This window comes from Pyxicephalus adspersus, chromosome 2, assembly GCF_032062135.1.
Source record: "Pyxicephalus adspersus chromosome 2, UCB_Pads_2.0, whole genome shotgun sequence".
NCBI classification, from domain to species: Eukaryota; Metazoa; Chordata; class Amphibia; order Anura; family Pyxicephalidae; genus Pyxicephalus; species Pyxicephalus adspersus.
Window position 1 is genome coordinate 102,092,741 of NC_092859.1, and position 17,728 is coordinate 102,110,468.

Consider the following 17,728-nt stretch of genomic DNA (forward strand, 5'->3'; position numbering starts at 1 on the left):
AAAAAAGTAAACATTTTAAGGTAAACAGGAATCCTAACAGCAGCTTGTAAACAAAATTTCAGCTCCCTAAACATTACAAGTTGCCAGTTACGGGATCACAAACAAAATCCTAATATCAGGGATTTTTTCACATTAAAGGGGGCTTCTTTAACACCAAGTTCCCCAAATAGAGGTTGCATGTTAGGGACCCCCAGGAGCCACTTCCCTGGCAATGAGCATTGGGGTATTGTCAATTCGCTCTTTGCTGTGGTCCCCTAAATATATACTTGCTCGCTCACAAAACTTTAAAGCTGTGTTCAGGTGGGGTTGCCTTGCAGTTACCCCTTCCTCATGCCCTGCCTAGGGGAAGATGCTCAGTACTGCTCACTGCCGCCTGGAGTCAAATCTGCAGACGCTGCGGTGTGAAGGAGTGAGTGGCTGGTGAGGTGCCTGTTACATATAGTTGGCTACTTACCGTCTCTGAACCCCAATTTAACTGGAACATGGATGTCAGCAACTAGAAATGTGGGCACCAGTAGGAAACTCCTTTTGTCCCCCCCCCCCCCCTTCCCAAAAAAATGTTATACCAATCATATCATGCTACCCCCTATCCCCCATACTCTTATTTTTTTGTAAGAAAAGTGAAATGTAACTGCACTCTTGTACTCTTGTGGCTAACTCCCCCTAACATTACATCACTAAGGCACTATCACAAGATACAAAAATATACCTGTCATACCATGCTATCCAGTCACACATATCTGGCCACTTACCGTATGTGAACACCAACCCCTCACAGTAGTGAAAGTATCCATTGCAAATATTTAGGAGGTATTAACAAAACCCTAACACTTGACAGGACGCATTGTATGCTGTAGTTCCTGCTCTTTGGTACAGAAATGGTGAGCAATATATAACTGGCCAGCACTGTATGATAGCTTTAGTTTTGTATCTTTCAATAATAAAATGAGCATCAAATGGTGAGTGCAGAAATTCTTGACTTGCCTTGATTTTCTTTAATTTAATTTTAAATTAAAACTTTTCTAGTTTAAAACTTACATCTTTAATGTTTGTTTGCATTGTGGTCTGCAAGTTTTATCTGAATGTTAACAAGCCCCCAGATGAAAAAAGGTTTGGCACAACTAGTTTAGGACATGTATAAAATGTGTATTTTACAGATATGGGGCATCACCTGATGAAGCATTTTATAGCATACTAGAAATTTTACTGAATAACAAGTGATCAGGCAGGATTTTTATTGCAGAATGGACAGACAATTTTGATCTGGCTGTACAGATACCATAGGACACCTTAAGAGGTCTTTATAGAGAGACCATGGTCCTGATTTATTAGGTTCTCCAAGGCTGGAGAGAATACACTTTCATCAGTGAACCTGGGTGATCCAGCAAACCTGGAATGGATCTGGTCCTAGATTGAAAACATTTGCTAACAAATAGCTAAAGACTTTTAGAAAATCCATTCCAGGTTTGCTGGATTACTCAGCTTCACTGATGACAGTGTATTCTCTACAGAACCTTAATAAATCAGGGCCAATGAATCAGGTGATCATAACGGTTTTAGTGAAGCAATGGACACAAAATTTGTGCCAATGGTTTTAATGTTTTGACTGATCTGTGTATCTGGTGTACATTCATTGTCACTGCTCCACAGCAGACCCATGTAAAATAGAGAAGCAACATCACAATATTAAGAAAGTGTTATTAGGAGTCTAACAATAAGGTGACCATTATGCAACAATTTGCACTGACTTTTTTATCTGAATTCAGTTCACAGGCCAAGCTAGCAGTGAGGTCATCTGGGAACACAGTTTTGCAGTTTAAGGCACAGATCTGTTGATTAGTTCTAGAAGAATATGCCACAACACCATTTTGCCAATTTAACAAAAATGTCAAAAGTTGAACCCCCTTTCTTTCACAGTTTAAGAGTAGAACACACACATTTACAAAGATAAACCCAGAAAAAAAACCAAATACATATTACAGACCAGATTACCAACATTTTATTTACATGACAATTAATAGATGTGAGCACTAAATTACTGCCAATTTTAGGCCCTTTTATTATTACAACACCTGGTAAAATTGTGTTGTCTATAGCATATTATACAAATTGCTTCTTTGATTTGGCTTTAATGGATGGAAGTGTTTTTGGAAGTTTACTACTTTTTTGACGAACATCCTATGCACAAAATTTGCATTGAGCTCTACTGTCTAATTGGCAATGCTACGTTAGTTTACCAGTTGATATATTGGAATTTTAAACATGAATTTTGATCAGGCAAATTTGTATCAATAGATCTAAAGTATTACATGGACCATAAAGTCAGTCTTCAGAGGTCCAGGTAATAAGCTGTACCTTTTGTGTCAAAAAAAAAAAAAAAACATCCATACAGCATGTAACTTTTTCTCTTCTTATAGCAAAAAGCTGCAATGGCAAACAGAAAATGCTCTTTTTATCTTTTTAAAAGTTCATATCTTATGCAATCTGCAACTATGAGGAAGTCTGGGTGGAAGAAATACAGGAGGCTGGTTAAACACAGAACTGCTGTGTTACTTAGGAATTTCCACTATCCTTTGGCAGATGACGTTATATACTACTGTGCTTGTTTAAAAGGAAGACCTTAACTTGAATAAAAATTAATTTTAATGTTACACATTCTTCTACCATGACCACCCACAAAAAAAAAGCTACCAAAAACACCTTTGTACCCAAGCTTTCCTCTTGTTGCTTGTCCCCCAGCACTAAATGTAAAGTAAAGGACCTTACTTACTGTCCTACTTCTGACCAAGCCAAAAACGAAATGGAGTACAGTAAAACGATTTTGCTTAAGATTATTTATTCTGAGGATCTGTTTGAAGTCACATAGCTAACCAACAGTGCTAAGAACATGAAGATAAAGACACAGGTAAGAATAATACTAAACATTCATACAATGCATTTTTCTATGTCACAGCACACTGACATAATGCAGCCCAGATCATTATAGGTCCTAAAGATAAAGACAGTAGAGGAATGTACTAAAAAATAAAAAAATAAAACTACACAAAAACACTTGTGTTCATAATAATAGCTTTGTGACGAAAGATCAAAATCTGTATACAGGTAGTCCCTAGGTTAAGGACATCTGACATATGGACAACTCCAAGATACGAACGGGGCTTCCCTGCTTGCAGGACAGAGGCTTGATGGGGGGAGGGGGGTTGCATGACTTGCAGAAGAAATCTTTTAGTAAACACAGCTGAGGTTGTGGGTGATCCTAGGGGCTGAGCTGTTCTGCAGGCCCTTCTAACTCTTTAAGGACCAAGACAAACTCTACAGTTTTCTTTTTGCATATCAAAGCACTTTTTGCTTTGTTTGTGATTAACTTACAGTGAGGATTTTTTACAGTAACTGACACCTCACTGCCTAATATGTTGAGACAAACATCTGTCTTAATTGCATTTATTAAAATAATTTATTTATTTACTGAGAGTTGTGAATGTTGGAAATATTTTGAATATTGTGAGTTGTGAATGTTGAAATAACTTTCAGGTTCCCCAAAGACCTGAAAGTTATTTCAAGGGTTCCCCAATGTTGAAAATGTTGACAAGCACAGATATAGAACACTATCTCCCTGTCTCCTTTTTAGAGAAAATACACTCAAAAATTATTTTCCTTGCTCTTTAAAATGTTTTCTTCTTTCCACTCCATATTCGTGTCTTCTTTTCCTTCCCAAATATAAGGGGGTCTCTTCCTGATCCATGGCTATACCACGCTGCAGTCCATCTTATCCAATTGACTGGCGTGGAAATACCCAATACAAGCAATGAACCAATCAGAAACAAGCTTTTCTGAATCACCCTTGTCTTTCATGTTTCCTATGGGAGTTAAACCAAAGTTTACCCAGACACCCAACTTTGAAAGTGCCAACCACTTACTCACCTGAGCCTCTCATTTAGACATCTCCTTCACCCATTATCCCAATTACCTGTCAACCAGCCTTTTCTCCTTGTTTGTGGAGTCCCATTTTTGGCCAGTGGGTAGGGGCACGTCCGTTTAGAGTCAGAAATTTTGGGCTTCAGGGCGAATGATCCATTACATCACTTTTCCTTTATTTGGAAAATGTCCATCTCTTTGGGTTCTGGCGTACCCTACAGTTGACCGACTTTCTACTACATTCCCCATTCCCTCAACATTTCATAGAGCCCTCACAGCATTTGAGCCTAAGTGTTGTGATGAGGGACTGCTCAGAGGTACCCTGTCAATGGCATACCCCATACCTAATACCAAACTCAACCAGTCCCATCTGTTTTGAAAGCACTGAGAAGGGGAAAGTGTATATAGCTTCTCAGTATTGTATCCCAGTCTCTCCCTTTTTTTAAGGCATTGAGAAGGGGAAATGGAGTTCACTCCAGTCTAGAGAGAATGTAGTAAAGCATTTACCCATAGGCCCTCTATTGCTAGTCGTTACAAGGACTCCAGAAATATTGCACAAATTCTACCTGTGTTCCAGATGTGCCTTGGAGATGCCAGAGAGCGAAAAGGACTATGTTCCACATTTTTTGATCCTGTCATTAGACTCCCATGACCCCCTTGCACTTCATTTTCACCCTTATTCAATGTCTAATAAACATTTTTTTTTTTTTTAAAGCTACATAACTATTAGGTCAATTCAGCTGAATTTGTACTGCTTCACTCTCCAGGACTCAATGGTTTGCTGGAGTTAACAAGATTATGTATATTGAGACCTGACCACAGCTTTGAAGAACACCTCTACACACTTCAAGATGACTTGGTTTCACTGCTTTACATATATAAAAACTCTCTGGATTCTAGATCCCTGGAGGAACAACCCAATACTCCACTAGATCTGGGTTGATTTTACCAAGCACACACCAGTCTATTTCTACTTGACCTTCATTGTTGGCAATCATTCCCCATACTCCCAGTTATGGCCCCTTATTTGGTTCTTCTACTTGTTATATTTGGATTTATTCAATTGGTAGTGGAAAACATCCAATTATTTTTTTTTTTTTTTCCTACAATCAACATATGTCCTTTGTACCCTTGATTCTTCAGTATAGCGATCTTGTGTGCTTTCACATTATTTGGTATTGGTTTATTTTTCGGTTCTAAATAATTTATTATATAATACACTATAAACCCTTTTATAAAATTACAAAAGTGTGTCCACAGCATACCTTTAGATGATGTTTAATGTCTACCTAACTTGATAGGCTGTACATTTCATATCACTATAACTTCTGCAATGACTAATAACCATTTTACAAATTACCCTTACAAAAACACAGCATGTCTAAAGAGATCACCAAGATGCCAAATTACATGTTATGATGCATGTGGGTGGTAAAGTTCAGGTAGTCATCTGCTGTCACTGAATACATTACCCAGACCCCCCCCCCCCCGGCTAGTTTATTGAAGAATTTGGATTCTGGATTACAAGGCATTGGGTTATACATGTTTAGATTTACTGAAATACAACACAGTGCCTAAATCCTTGCAAATAAATTATACGTCATCAGGCTCTAAAGAAGATAAGGGTGAGCTAGAGTATTTGTGAGATCTATTTTAGACAGTAATGTACACATTTCACATGTGACAAAAAAAAAAAAAAATACTGTACTACTGTTTTATAATTTACCTACAGTAAAGTGGTTCCTTCCTCTATGTCAATCATGTTTTTCAACAAGAAAATGTATTACATGGAGTTTGCAAATGTTTGTGCACAATCATGTCCTATGTAGTATGCATCAGTGTCTACAAGACATTTAACTGCTGCACTGATTTAGGCAAAAGAAAAAAAAACACAGGACTTCAAACCTGGAATATATAGCAGCTATACACACACACAATGTCTGCAACATGTCAGTCTTGGACCTAGCCAGGATACATTCCTGTGTATCCTGCAAATAAATGACAGCAGAAGATGATGATGCTAGGAAAGCAGGGTGCTGGAAGTCACCTTGTATCCTAGCAACTACCTGATGGTCTCTATTTTGAGACCCAGTTGTAATAAAGCTTCTCTGTTGCTTTAAAAACTAATCACCTAGCAAAGGCATGATGCACCTACTTATATTGAATCACTGTGACTGAACTAATCAGACAAGAACATGTCATTCCTACAGGAAAAAAACTGAGTTCATACTTTCCATTCCATTTAAACAAGTTTGACAACAAACGTTTTGCCATAACCAGTTATTAACATAAGTAGGTTATAAACAAGTTGTTTACAATCAATGACGTAAAGGCTGTCGGGTGGAAATGGTGCACAGCGGGAGACTCGACATCCTTAAGTGTCATGTGAATATAATGATTCTTCAACCGCCATAGCTTTTCAAGAAAACAACGCTCAAACAGGTTGCATGTCGATCCTACAGTGAACAAGTTAGTTAATCGGTAGACATTATTAAAAAAGGTCAGAGTCTTGCTAGTATTTTGGGACAATTTTCAGTACAAGCTCTCCAGCATTTTTTAAGCCCAAGCAAAAAAAGGAGTTTAAGAATAAGGAACACACCAAAATCATATGTCAACACAAACATTTCTGTGTTAAAAATAATTTTCATTAAATGCATTTTTCAGTTCAGGCAAAATGCAAGAAAATAGGAAAATTGTAGCATTATTAAGCTTTTTGTCACCTTAAAACACATTTAAATGAGTAGTATAAAAATATTAGGTGCATGTACGGAGGAGAGTACGCTCAATATAAACAGCACTATACCTGGTGAGGATGTGGCCTTGTGTTATCTCATTGCTGCTGGTCTCATTTAGCATCTTGCAGCCACTTTGTCTGCATGCATGCACTCCAGCAATGGCTGCATGTCATTATTCAGCAGCATGGGTCTTCATCACAGCCTGTAGTCTTAGGCTACGTTTTGCATTTTGTTTTTATTGTATAGCAGTACACCTGTTGTCCCATAAACCAGTACTCAAACACCCCAAAACCCAGGTCATCGTTGAAACAAATGGGAACGGTTGAAATTACTTTTTTTTTTTTTCCCAGAAGCTTTATACAACTTCCAAGGGAGGTCCGCCACTGAACTGCTTCTATAGGCCTGTTGGACAGTAAGAATGATATCCAACCACAATAGCAAGCAGTTGAAAGTGTTGTGACAGACAGTAGATGAGCCACAATCCTTAGCAACATGTGACAAAAGAGCTACAACCACTTAATATAGCGTTCAGCAAATGTTCATCCACACGCACCTCCTCCTCACAGTGCTTGGAATTGAGAGCTCAGGAGCAGATAAATAGAAATGCATGTGACAACAGCACAGCAATTAGCATACAGAGACAGAGTGTTGTCAATCTATGGGTATGTTCATACCCGTTTCTGAAAAACGTGGCTGTTAAACGCTTCAGGAACCTACCCAGCACAGCTAGGCTTCCAGGATCGTTTTCAGGTGAAAAAAAAGCTTGCGTTTGCAAAAGCCTGTACAGGCATTTATAGGCAATTCCAAGTCTATGGAGACATTTGGGCGGCCAAATGACCCTGGAAGCTACATGGGGCTCCTCAACAAAAAGCTTGCGAAAGCCTACAGCCTGCACAAAAAACAGACCTATTCATTTTCATTTAAACTATTTTTACAAGGCTTTTGTAAGCATTTTCAGGCTGTAAAAACACTTATAAAAGCCTGAAAAATCAGACGTTTGAACGTTGTTGAAACAGTTTGAAATGTTTGGTCTATAAAAGTATAGACTAACAACATTCTGGACCTTTGCAGGATCAGTGGATGCTACTACAATGAAAGCTGCACATTAAAGGGTATCTACAGCCAAACCTCCTTACCACAGTGTGTAAATGCCCTGTCAGATTACAATGCTATGTCCACTCCAGAGGCATCAATACAAAACGTGTGCCCAGTGTAAAGAGTGTATCAAAGCAACAACAGCCTGTGTAGAAAAGAATGTCCTATGCCAGCATACTGCAGATAAGCACTCTGATCTCTTGGTAGAATGAGTCTCCATGAAGAGGTTGGTTACCATATGGTGAGTATTATCTAAAGTAAGTGTCTCTAAACCTTTTTTTTTTTAACATAGAGGGACCCTTGTAACAACTTTCAGGTCTTCATGGAGACCCTACTATAGTTACTATATTCACAGGTCAGAACATGGTAGCCAGTGAGTAGATAGCTTCTACCAATCATGGCTCATGAGAAGAATGTCACCCTTAAAGATCATTGGTGCCACTTAAACTGGAGAGGCATAAAGTGCTCATTGCTTCTGGGGGATCCCTGATTTAGAAACACTGATCTAGAATTGTCCAATCAGCACACAGCATTGAGCTCTGCAGACTGCACTCCTATCAGGGGGTGTGAGGGACCTGTGCAAAGAGACCTCTGCCTCCATACAGTACAGACCAGTTGAGTGCTTCTCTACAGCATGCAGAATGGAGATTTTTCTACTCTGCAGGCTGTATCTAGAAGAGTAAAGGTGAAACTTTATACACGTGAATAAATGTAGGACGTGTTGCACAGGGCCATGGGGAAGCTGCCAGCAGTTACACCCGGTACTTACCGATGCCGAGTCCCACCACCACTCGCCCCCCGAGCAGGGTCTCCTTGTCCGGGGCAGCCGCCAGCAGCACGGCTCCAGCTGTGAACAGCAGGCTGGCCAGGAGGATACACGGTCTGCGCCCCAGCGCTCCATTCAGCACGCCGCCTGCCAGAGCCGACAATGCCGCCGCCCCGACCGTGCTGGACACCAGCAGCTCCTGCCACAGTGCCGACAGGTTCATGTCCTTCTTAAGCAGCAGCATGGCCCCCGACACCACCCCGGTGTCATAGCCGAACAGGAACCCTCCCAGGGCCGAGAACACCGACACCACGTACACGAAAGCCGGGGTGACATCCTGCTGGAACTGCCTGCGGGCCGCCCGCTCCAAATCTCCGCCTGAGGATGACGGCCCCCCCGAGCCTCCGGTGCCCCCCGAGCCTAAGGTGCTCTGGCTATTAATGCTGCTACAAGAGTCGGCGGCAATAAGGCTCCTCTCCCCGGCTGCCTCCTCCTGCTTCCTTCTCTTCTTCTCCCCCATCAGGTTGCTCAGGCTCCGCAGGGTGTACTCCACATTGTCGCTGGCTTTACGGGACATGGGTGGTCAGTGCTGAGGTCGCCTCAGTCGGTGTGCACCCGGGGTCGGAGCCCAGGTCATACGTGTGGAGCTCCCCGCCTTGTTGTCTCAGCCTAACAGACGCGTCCGGAGTCCGGGCTGAACATTCTACTTTGCTGCCACTTTGTTCATCTTCCAGCAGCGCTCGTCCATCCAGGTGGGATGCGAGTACTGAACACACACGGGGCTCCCTCAGCCAGCAGAGGCGGGGCACTCACTGCTCTCACACCGGACCACAACGCTGTCAAACTGGAGGGGGCGGGGCCGAACTGGTCATATGACAGGCGGCAGCTGATTTTGTGACGTCACTGTGAGGCTTGCGAGGTGTTTTCGCCTGCAGTCAGAAGGCTTTTCATATCTGTGTCCTCTCCAGCTCCAGGAATAATGAGAGCGATCAGGCATTATATAATGATCAATCCCCCTGGCCCTAGCTATGCGGCTGCAGCCTGCTTTATGAATTAAGCATATTACTCACTGCTTTGTGTGCAGGAGCACGGGTCATTCACAGATTTGCTGCTAGAACATAGAGACAGCAATCGTATTTCAGCTTCCACCCCTTCCAATCCATCTGTGTGATCAGATGAACCAGGCAGGTCAGCACACACCATTTTGATTGATTTTTTTAAAGCAAAACGTGGAAAGAATAGCATTGCCCATGATAAACACGATCAATCGAGAAATCAGAGGAAATCTGATAAGAAAATGCCCTCCATAATGGTCCATCAAGATTTGTTCCATCTGGTTGCTAATAGAAAATGAATTGACAAGATTGATTGGATTGCAGACATTTCTAGAATGAAATCAGAATCAATGTAGCATTATTGATTGTAAGACAGGAATACACCACAACCAAGGAAAAACAATCCATTTGGAGCAAGTGACTGCTGTTTTTTTTCCCCAAAGATTCAAAAAAAAGTAATAAAGGGAAAACATTTTGTAGGTAATGTTTTCTTAGCCCCCAACACATTAATTTACAGATAAAATATTTGCTTAGGGCCAATATACTAATATATACTATTGTGCTCTGTATATCCAGGGACTAGATGTTGCTGGCCTTTTACAATCCAGGTTCAGCCTTTTCTTTTCTACTAATGTGTGCCCCGAATGTTGGGAATCTCTTCCAGAGCTCGTCTGGGGTGTGATGTATATGTAGCCTAATTGGCCACTTATAGCTGCGGCTATTCTGGTTTTTGTATTTATTTGTTTTGTCTCGGGTTTGCTCTTTCTGTCATTGCCTGGTCTCTCATCTCCTATGTTTCTGTTCCCTTTTCTATTTCTCTTGTCATTCTTTTGGCCTCTCCTAACATATTTTTTTTATCTTTATAAAGTCCAAGTCTGGGGTGGAGGCAATTTGTAGGCACAGCCATCGGGTTGTATACTCCTTTGTCAGACTGTCACATATTAGGATCTATGATGTTGGTCAATTTACCTGGGGTTATGCCTGTATATATCTTGTCATAAAAAAATGTAGCATATGTCACACATCAGGTCTGTACAATATTTCCAAGGGTTCATCATGCCTGTTAAGTCTGTTATGGCACCAGAATAGAGTTAATTGAGGTTAGCGGCTGATTTCTCAACCAACATAGCCGTACTGATGAACCCTTGGAAATATTGTACAGTCCTGATCCTGGTGACATCAATCTAATGTCAGGCAAAAAAAAAAAAAGGTTCCACAGGCATCTGTATAAAGACATGGAATTAATATCATTTTGGCTTTTGAATATCTATATATGTTGCTCTGCAATCAAATCCCCTGAAGAAGCAGTGGTTGCCACAAAACGTGTCGGAACTCTTTTCTACTTGAAAGCTGTTTTGTTATATGTGATATACTGTGATTCCAAGCCATGTACTTGAGTTTTTAATTGCTAATTTGTCACAGAATATGTTACATTTTGTATGTTTTTGCATAAAAAAACATAAAAAATAAAATAATGTTTTTTAGGTATATTTGAGTTGAGTAAGACTGTTCCCTCTCTTTTATTATGTTGTTTTTTGGGGATATGACATCTTTTAATATTAAGCATTATCTTTTAAAGAGCGTTGCTTATGTTCTGTCTGCTTCAGATAGATAAACAAACCCACGGTTTCCAATGTGGTGGCAGTGACTACCACTTAAGACCAACACAAATTGTGTGAGCAACTTTGGTCGCAGTCTTTTAACTTCTTCAAAAGAAGGTCTATGTGTATCATAGTTGTTAAAGCGAACCTAAACTCCAAATTTTCACTGTACATAAAAGGGTAAGGGCTGTCCCAGACAAAGATAAGGGTAAAAAAAAAAAAGAGGGTGCAGCACCGCCGCCTTAATTCTCGATCGCCTTGTCTGCTCCTTCTGCACATTCCCGAGATGCTCCTTTCGCCAAAAGGGAAAGAAAATGCCGATCTCATGCATGGGCCGTGAGATCGGCAAGTTTTTTCCCATCTATGTCACCAGATCCTGCCCCTCCGTCGGGTGATGTGGAAAGAAGAACCCGGAAAAACAGAGAGAAATTGGCGGCACCTAGCATGCCAGCCCGAAGACGTATGCCAGGACAATGCGGGACACGATGGAAGAACCCTCTGGATGGATCGACTGCTCTGCGGGCTTGAAAGTAAGAGTATTTTTTTAAAACTTTTTGGTGGTTTGGGGTTTATTTCCTCTTTATTAGCATGCCAGAAGTATTTGAAACATGATTGTGGGTAGTAAGTGGGTGGTCTCAGGTAGTTTTTTTTTACATTAGGATACATTTTTTTTGCTAAGAAAAAGCTAGCACAGAAATAGTCAGGTAGAAATGAAGTATGAAAATAATTTTTCACTTAATTGGCACAAGACAATTTTGAGATTACTGACAATATAAATGTTACACCATGGCTTATAAAAGAGACTTCTATTGGTATAGATCATTGTTTTTCCTTATAATAGGATGGATGTGTCATTAAAATAAAGGAAGATGGCTTTTAAATGTAGTAGAATGACTTTAGAATGAAGTTCTTGAAAATTATAATGAACATTAGAGTCTGATTAAAAACCAGGAACAGGAAAGTACTTAGTTTGGCTGATGTATACATCTGTTCCGGAGAAAAGCAATCTAAAACTCCATCAGGAAATAAGCAAAGTATTAAACATGACAGAAATCAGCACCAGGGATAGCAAACATCCAAACTACTGGATTATGTTAACAATGTAAACCAGTAAGCATAAAAAAGAACCAATTGAACTAACAAAGCATAAACATATGAGTTATGCTTTATTTCTGTCCATGGAAAAGCAGGATGAACAGGTAGGTAATTAAGCAAAACGTTTGAAGCAGTAGTTTATACATCTGTTTCAGTCAAAAACAGGTATTCCAGCAGCTAAGCATGATTCAGTGTTAGTAATACAAACCCAGTTTAAATTCTTCACAGTCTGATCACTGGTAATAAAAATATGACTAATTAAATATTTATCATGTTTGTGGATGCTCTGTAGCCTACTACTGTAGAGCAGTTGATAAAATAAATATTTAATATTTTATTTTAATAATTTGTGTGTGAAAATAAACAGTGATAGAAATGTACAGTTTATGGTAAATATATTTAAGTTTATTATTAATGTTATTATTTTTTTTAAAAATTGTGTAATCTAAAAAAATATGTACAGCTAACATTAAACTCGGAAATAAACAGAAAATAGCTCCAGGCTCATAAACCTAAGTTCCTAGCTACTTATCTGTGAATTATAACAAATGAACAATATTTACATTCACCTATCAATTTTTTTAAAATATATTTATTTATAAATAAAAAATGGCCTATCCAATGATTTAAATACCCATAGTTGGCCATCCCCTGGAACAAAAAGCCAACTTTTAACTTTCTAACTTAAAGTGAGAAGCTGAAATTAGATTTGTACCAAATATATACAAAAAACAAAAAAAGATATTATCTGTATACATGTTTTTTTCACCAGTTTGAATATCATGTTAACTATGTATGCTTCTAAAGCAGTCTCATAATTTATTTGTATTGGGTAGTTTTTATTTTCCCTGCATCCTTTTATATTCCCTGCACCCACTTTGTGTTTTATTAGTTAAAGAAGTCTATTTTTTATTAATTTTATTAGAGAGTTTTGTTGCACCCTTGCTTATAATTAGTTTTTGTTGCACCCTTGCAGGATAGGGTGGACCTTCTGATAAGAAATTTACCCCCAGAAAATGTCTTCCTGGTGAGCTAATACTGCCTGTTATTCTTCCAAATCTAGACGTTGACTGTACAGACTGGGCATCAATACATTTGTCCAATGCATACAATGACATTTTATTACAGGAAAGTAAAAACATATAATTCTAAAGCATTTTACTTTAAGGACACTGTACAGATTGAGTTTTCTAAACCTAAAGACCTTAACTTGCATGTTAACTTTCTGTGGTGTACTGTGTCAAATGTTTTGCAAAGCATTTCATCTGGTTCCATTCCTCACTGTTCAACTTCATTATGCTAAGTGCATTTGATGTTGAGGAGGGATAGGTATTACTGGTTCTTAGTTAGGATTTAAAAAAGGATAGGATACTATTCTTGTAGAGTGAGGGAAATGGTGTACGGGTTGGGGGGTCGACTCCTCCACAATGTGAACATTTGAGAATAGCAGTATCACATCTGTAGCTCACTATATTGTTTCAGGAGGGTGTATTATCCATCTGCTGAAGCAGGGAGTAATATTCAGCTGCCATACTCTATTCAATCCATTAGAACAAGGTTTGTGTAATTGTCACCCTGCCGTCACTTCAGGACAGAATGGTGAACCCTCCGTGTCACCAGTTCAGTTGGCACAGACATGCACAAGGAGCAGAGTCTAAGCAGCTGCACGAGCCTCTAGAGGTGGGGATGTTACACTGCGGGCAACTGCAAGGTTGCGGCCTTCATGTATGCAGAGCCAGGTGACTGCTGAAAGACAAGAATCAGACGAGGTGCAGGAGCGTGAGACAGAATCGAGGTCAAACAAGTCAGAGGTCAGGGCAGGCGGCAAACAGGAGTAGCCAGGGAACAAAGCCAGAGTCAGTACACAGGAAATCAGTAGCTGGAGATGCAGGCAGGAATAGCAGGAACAGAGCCAAAGGAAATCACTTGTTCAGGCAACTTCCTGTTGCCAGTCAATTCCCTATAAAGGGAAGGTCATGTGATGAATGGGGCCATGTGACCTGCAGGTACCCTAACCCACCATCAGAGGGAGTGCTGGAGAGGAGGCAGTTCAGGTGCTGTTCACATGTTTACTAGCAGGTGGAGTGGGTCTGCGGCACACTCTAGTCCTCAGAGCCAAAGGGGCAGCTGACAGGAAATCATATGACCTGGACCAGGAAGTAAGCAGGGACTGGAATCCCTGAGCAGAGCTGGTGCTGACAGCAGGGGAATGCAAGGTGGGTGACACTAAAGAAAGCACAAATCCCTTGGTCCTGCGGGGATCTGTGACAGTAAATTTCTCTTTCTCTGCGCCCTGACCCCCAGAAGCCACCAGGTCATCTAAAAAAGTAAATGCCAACCCATTGAATCCACTGACTGGGAGTTGGGGTGACATTCACCTTCAGTTGGCATGGAATACAAGCCTTAGCTGCATTTAACAGATGATACACCAGCGACCTTTTGTACTTCTTTTCGATAGTGAGACGATATCTAGCAAGGCCAGTTCAAGTTTGTGCCTAATTTATGTCTTTGCGATTATCTTATGGATTATCTCTCCCACTCCCAACCAGAAAGAACTTAGCAATGGACAATCCCAGAACTAATTATAGCGTATAGGCACATAGATCCAAGATTGACATGCATAAAAAAATTTTGTCCACTGCCTCATAAACAGAACCATATAAAATATACATATCACATCCACTAGAATAAAGAGGCCTTAAAAATGCTGCCAAAAACCTTTGTGGCTCCAAAAGAGGAGAAAGTCATCCGCGCAAGACAAACTATTGTGCACTTTCCACGTGGGACATGAGCGCAGGCAAAAGAAGAGGGGAAGCTGTAAAGCCTTTAGGCAGTAATCCTCAGGAAGCTGTGACTGCCTGCAGTAGATAGCGTTGCAAAGAAAGAACTGTGAAATGCTCAGGCCACGCAGCCAAGATGGCCGCCACTCACACCTGATAAGAGAGCACCGACTCCGGGCTCTGAGAAGAAGGTGCGCTCCAACACAGGGCTTCTCTGATGCTGAGAGAGGAGAAGAACAGGCTGGTAACGGGTGAGATCAAAAATCCTCTGCAGCGTCTCCGTAGCATAGATGTTTCAGTGAAGCAGTCGGAGTTTTAGTAAAATGCAGGCTCCATCCCTGGAAGTCTATAATTTAGCTTTTTATACTTACTAATAAAAGGCTTTGTGGCCAAAATGTAGGAGGTGTTCCAACTGTTGAGGCGAAAATTTAATGTCAAGATCTCTCCCCGACTTGATAACATAAGTAGGTGTCCCTGAAGATTGTGTTTCCAAAAGAAGTCAAAAAGCTAGAGAGCGAGGGTTTGCACAAGGTTTCTAAAGGTGTTAGCAGTCTACAAAACTGTTGCAGTGATGGGAGAGACCTAAGAAAACAGGATAGTTGAACTCGTCTCTATGCATCCAACCTTGGGAGGTCAGGGTCAGATTGAAGCTCGGATATGGGGGTCCATTCACTGCCACTTAAGAAACAGTCACATGAGACACTCCCTTGGCAATCCAGTTGCAAAATACTGAGTCTAAGTATCCTGATGGAAAGTTAGGGTGTACCAAAATCGGAAACATGGGAGATGGGGATCTGTAAAATATTTATGCACTATGCCTAAAGTAGCTTCAATCAAAGAACGCAGAGAAGTTGATATCAACGCATTGTTGGACATCCAGACCACGGAAGCCAGAGGGATGTTTAAACTGACCGTGTTTGTACCAATTAATCAGTTGAGCTAGATGCACAGCTCTAGTTATATTATAAGTGTCATGGTGTTGAACGGTAAGATGGTGGACCCTCTGTGTCACCAGCTCAGTTTGTAGAGACCTGCACAGGGCGCAGATTCTAAGCAGCTACCCAGTCTTCACCATAGTTTCTATAGGTGAGGGTGTTGAGCTGCAGGCAACTGCTAGGTTGCAGCCCCTGTGCACGCAGAGGCAGGTGACTGGTAGGTGACTGACAGGCAGGAACAAGACGTGGTACTTGAACGAGGAACAAAGAGTAGTCAGGCAAGCCAGAGGTCAGGGTAGGCAGCTATCAGGAGTAGTCAAGGTCAAGCCCAGCTCAGTACACAAAGAATCAGGGGCAAGATAATCAACAAACAGGAACCTGGAAGCAGAGCCAAAGGAATTCCTTGTTCAGGCAACTTCCTGTTGCCCTTCACTTTCTTTTAAGGGCAGGTCATTTGATGAATGGAGCCATGTGACCTGCTGCATCCTATCCTACCACCGAAGGGGGTCCTGGAGGCTGGAGGTTGGTGGTGTTCACATCTATACCAGCAGAGGGAGCGCGTCTGCAAAACACTCTAGTCCTCTGAGGTAGTGGAGCAGCTGACTGTGTCACATGATTTGGACCAGGAAGTGAGTTTCGGAGAATCATGCCATTCCAGAGAGGTGGGTGGCACTGAAGGAGGCACAGATTCCCTGGACCTGCAGCAATCTGTGACAATAAGAGAGGGTCAGGGAGGACAATTACCCCATGTCTTGTGGAGACAAAGAACATTTATGTCTGATTGCCATATGAATTTCAAGAAATACAAATTAAATTTATGGAGTATGGAAGGAGGTAGTTTAACTGGTAGGGCTTGGAGCATGTATAGTAACCAAGGTATACCATTCATTTTTTATGTTACAGGGACCAAACCAGGAAAAGTAGACTATTTCTATTCCTATTCTATTTCTAGTCTTTATGAACGCTGTTTAATAAGCAAAGAAAGTCTAAGTCAGCTAGTGTTGATAGGTTTACCGGTATCCAGGTACTGAGATTTTGAATATAAGAATGAGCCCATGTAAAAGGAAAGCTTGCCTCCGGTGTTCGTTTGGTTCTAGTGGGTAAAGAGATATTCAATGCTTCTGATTTCTGCAAGGTCATTTTATAATTTGATAATGAGGCAAAGGCCCTGATTTAATAAAGCTTTCCAAGGCTGGAGAGAATACACTTTCACCAGTGAAGCTGGGTGATCCAACAAACCTGGAATGGATGTGGTCTAGGATTCAAAGCCTTTGCTGGCACATAGCAAATGACATTGAAGAAATCCATTCCAAGTTTGCTTGATCACCTTGCTTCATGGGTGAAAGTGTATTCTCTCCAGGCCCAAAGTGCTTAGGCTCATCTAGATGGTTGGGTAATGAGGTAGTTGGCATAGGTAAACAAAAAAGCAAGTCATCAGCATAAGCTGCTGCTTTGTGTTCTATGTACCCGACCCTCAGGCGACACACATCGGTATTTTGATTTCTGCAAATAAACAAAAAAGCAAGTCATCAGCATAAGCTGCTGCTTTGTGTTCTATGTACCCGACCCTCAGGCGACACACATCGGTATTTTGATTTCTGCAAATAAGGGGTTCTAAGATAAAGAATTACCAATAAGGGGGATAAGAGATCTCCCTGCCGGGTACCATTCAAAACAGGAAATGGCGAAGATAAAACCCCAATTGCTCCTATTCTTGCTGTTGGATGTAAACATCTAGCCTGAATCCAAGA

At 40.9% G+C, this 17,728-nt stretch overlaps 1 protein-coding gene across 1 annotated transcript in view; it reads right to left on the minus strand.

The window, feature by feature from the left end:
• Window positions 1-9,349, minus strand: part of SLC2A13 (solute carrier family 2 member 13) — a 100,099-nt gene extending 90,750 nt beyond the window's left edge. The window contains exon 1 of the mRNA XM_072401632.1: window positions 8,515-9,349. Coding sequence (XP_072257733.1) covers window positions 8,515-9,088 — 574 coding nt within the window. The 5' untranslated portion in view covers window positions 9,089-9,349. The remainder of the gene's footprint in view (window positions 1-8,514) is intronic.
• Window positions 9,350-17,728: the final 8,379 nt, after the last annotated feature.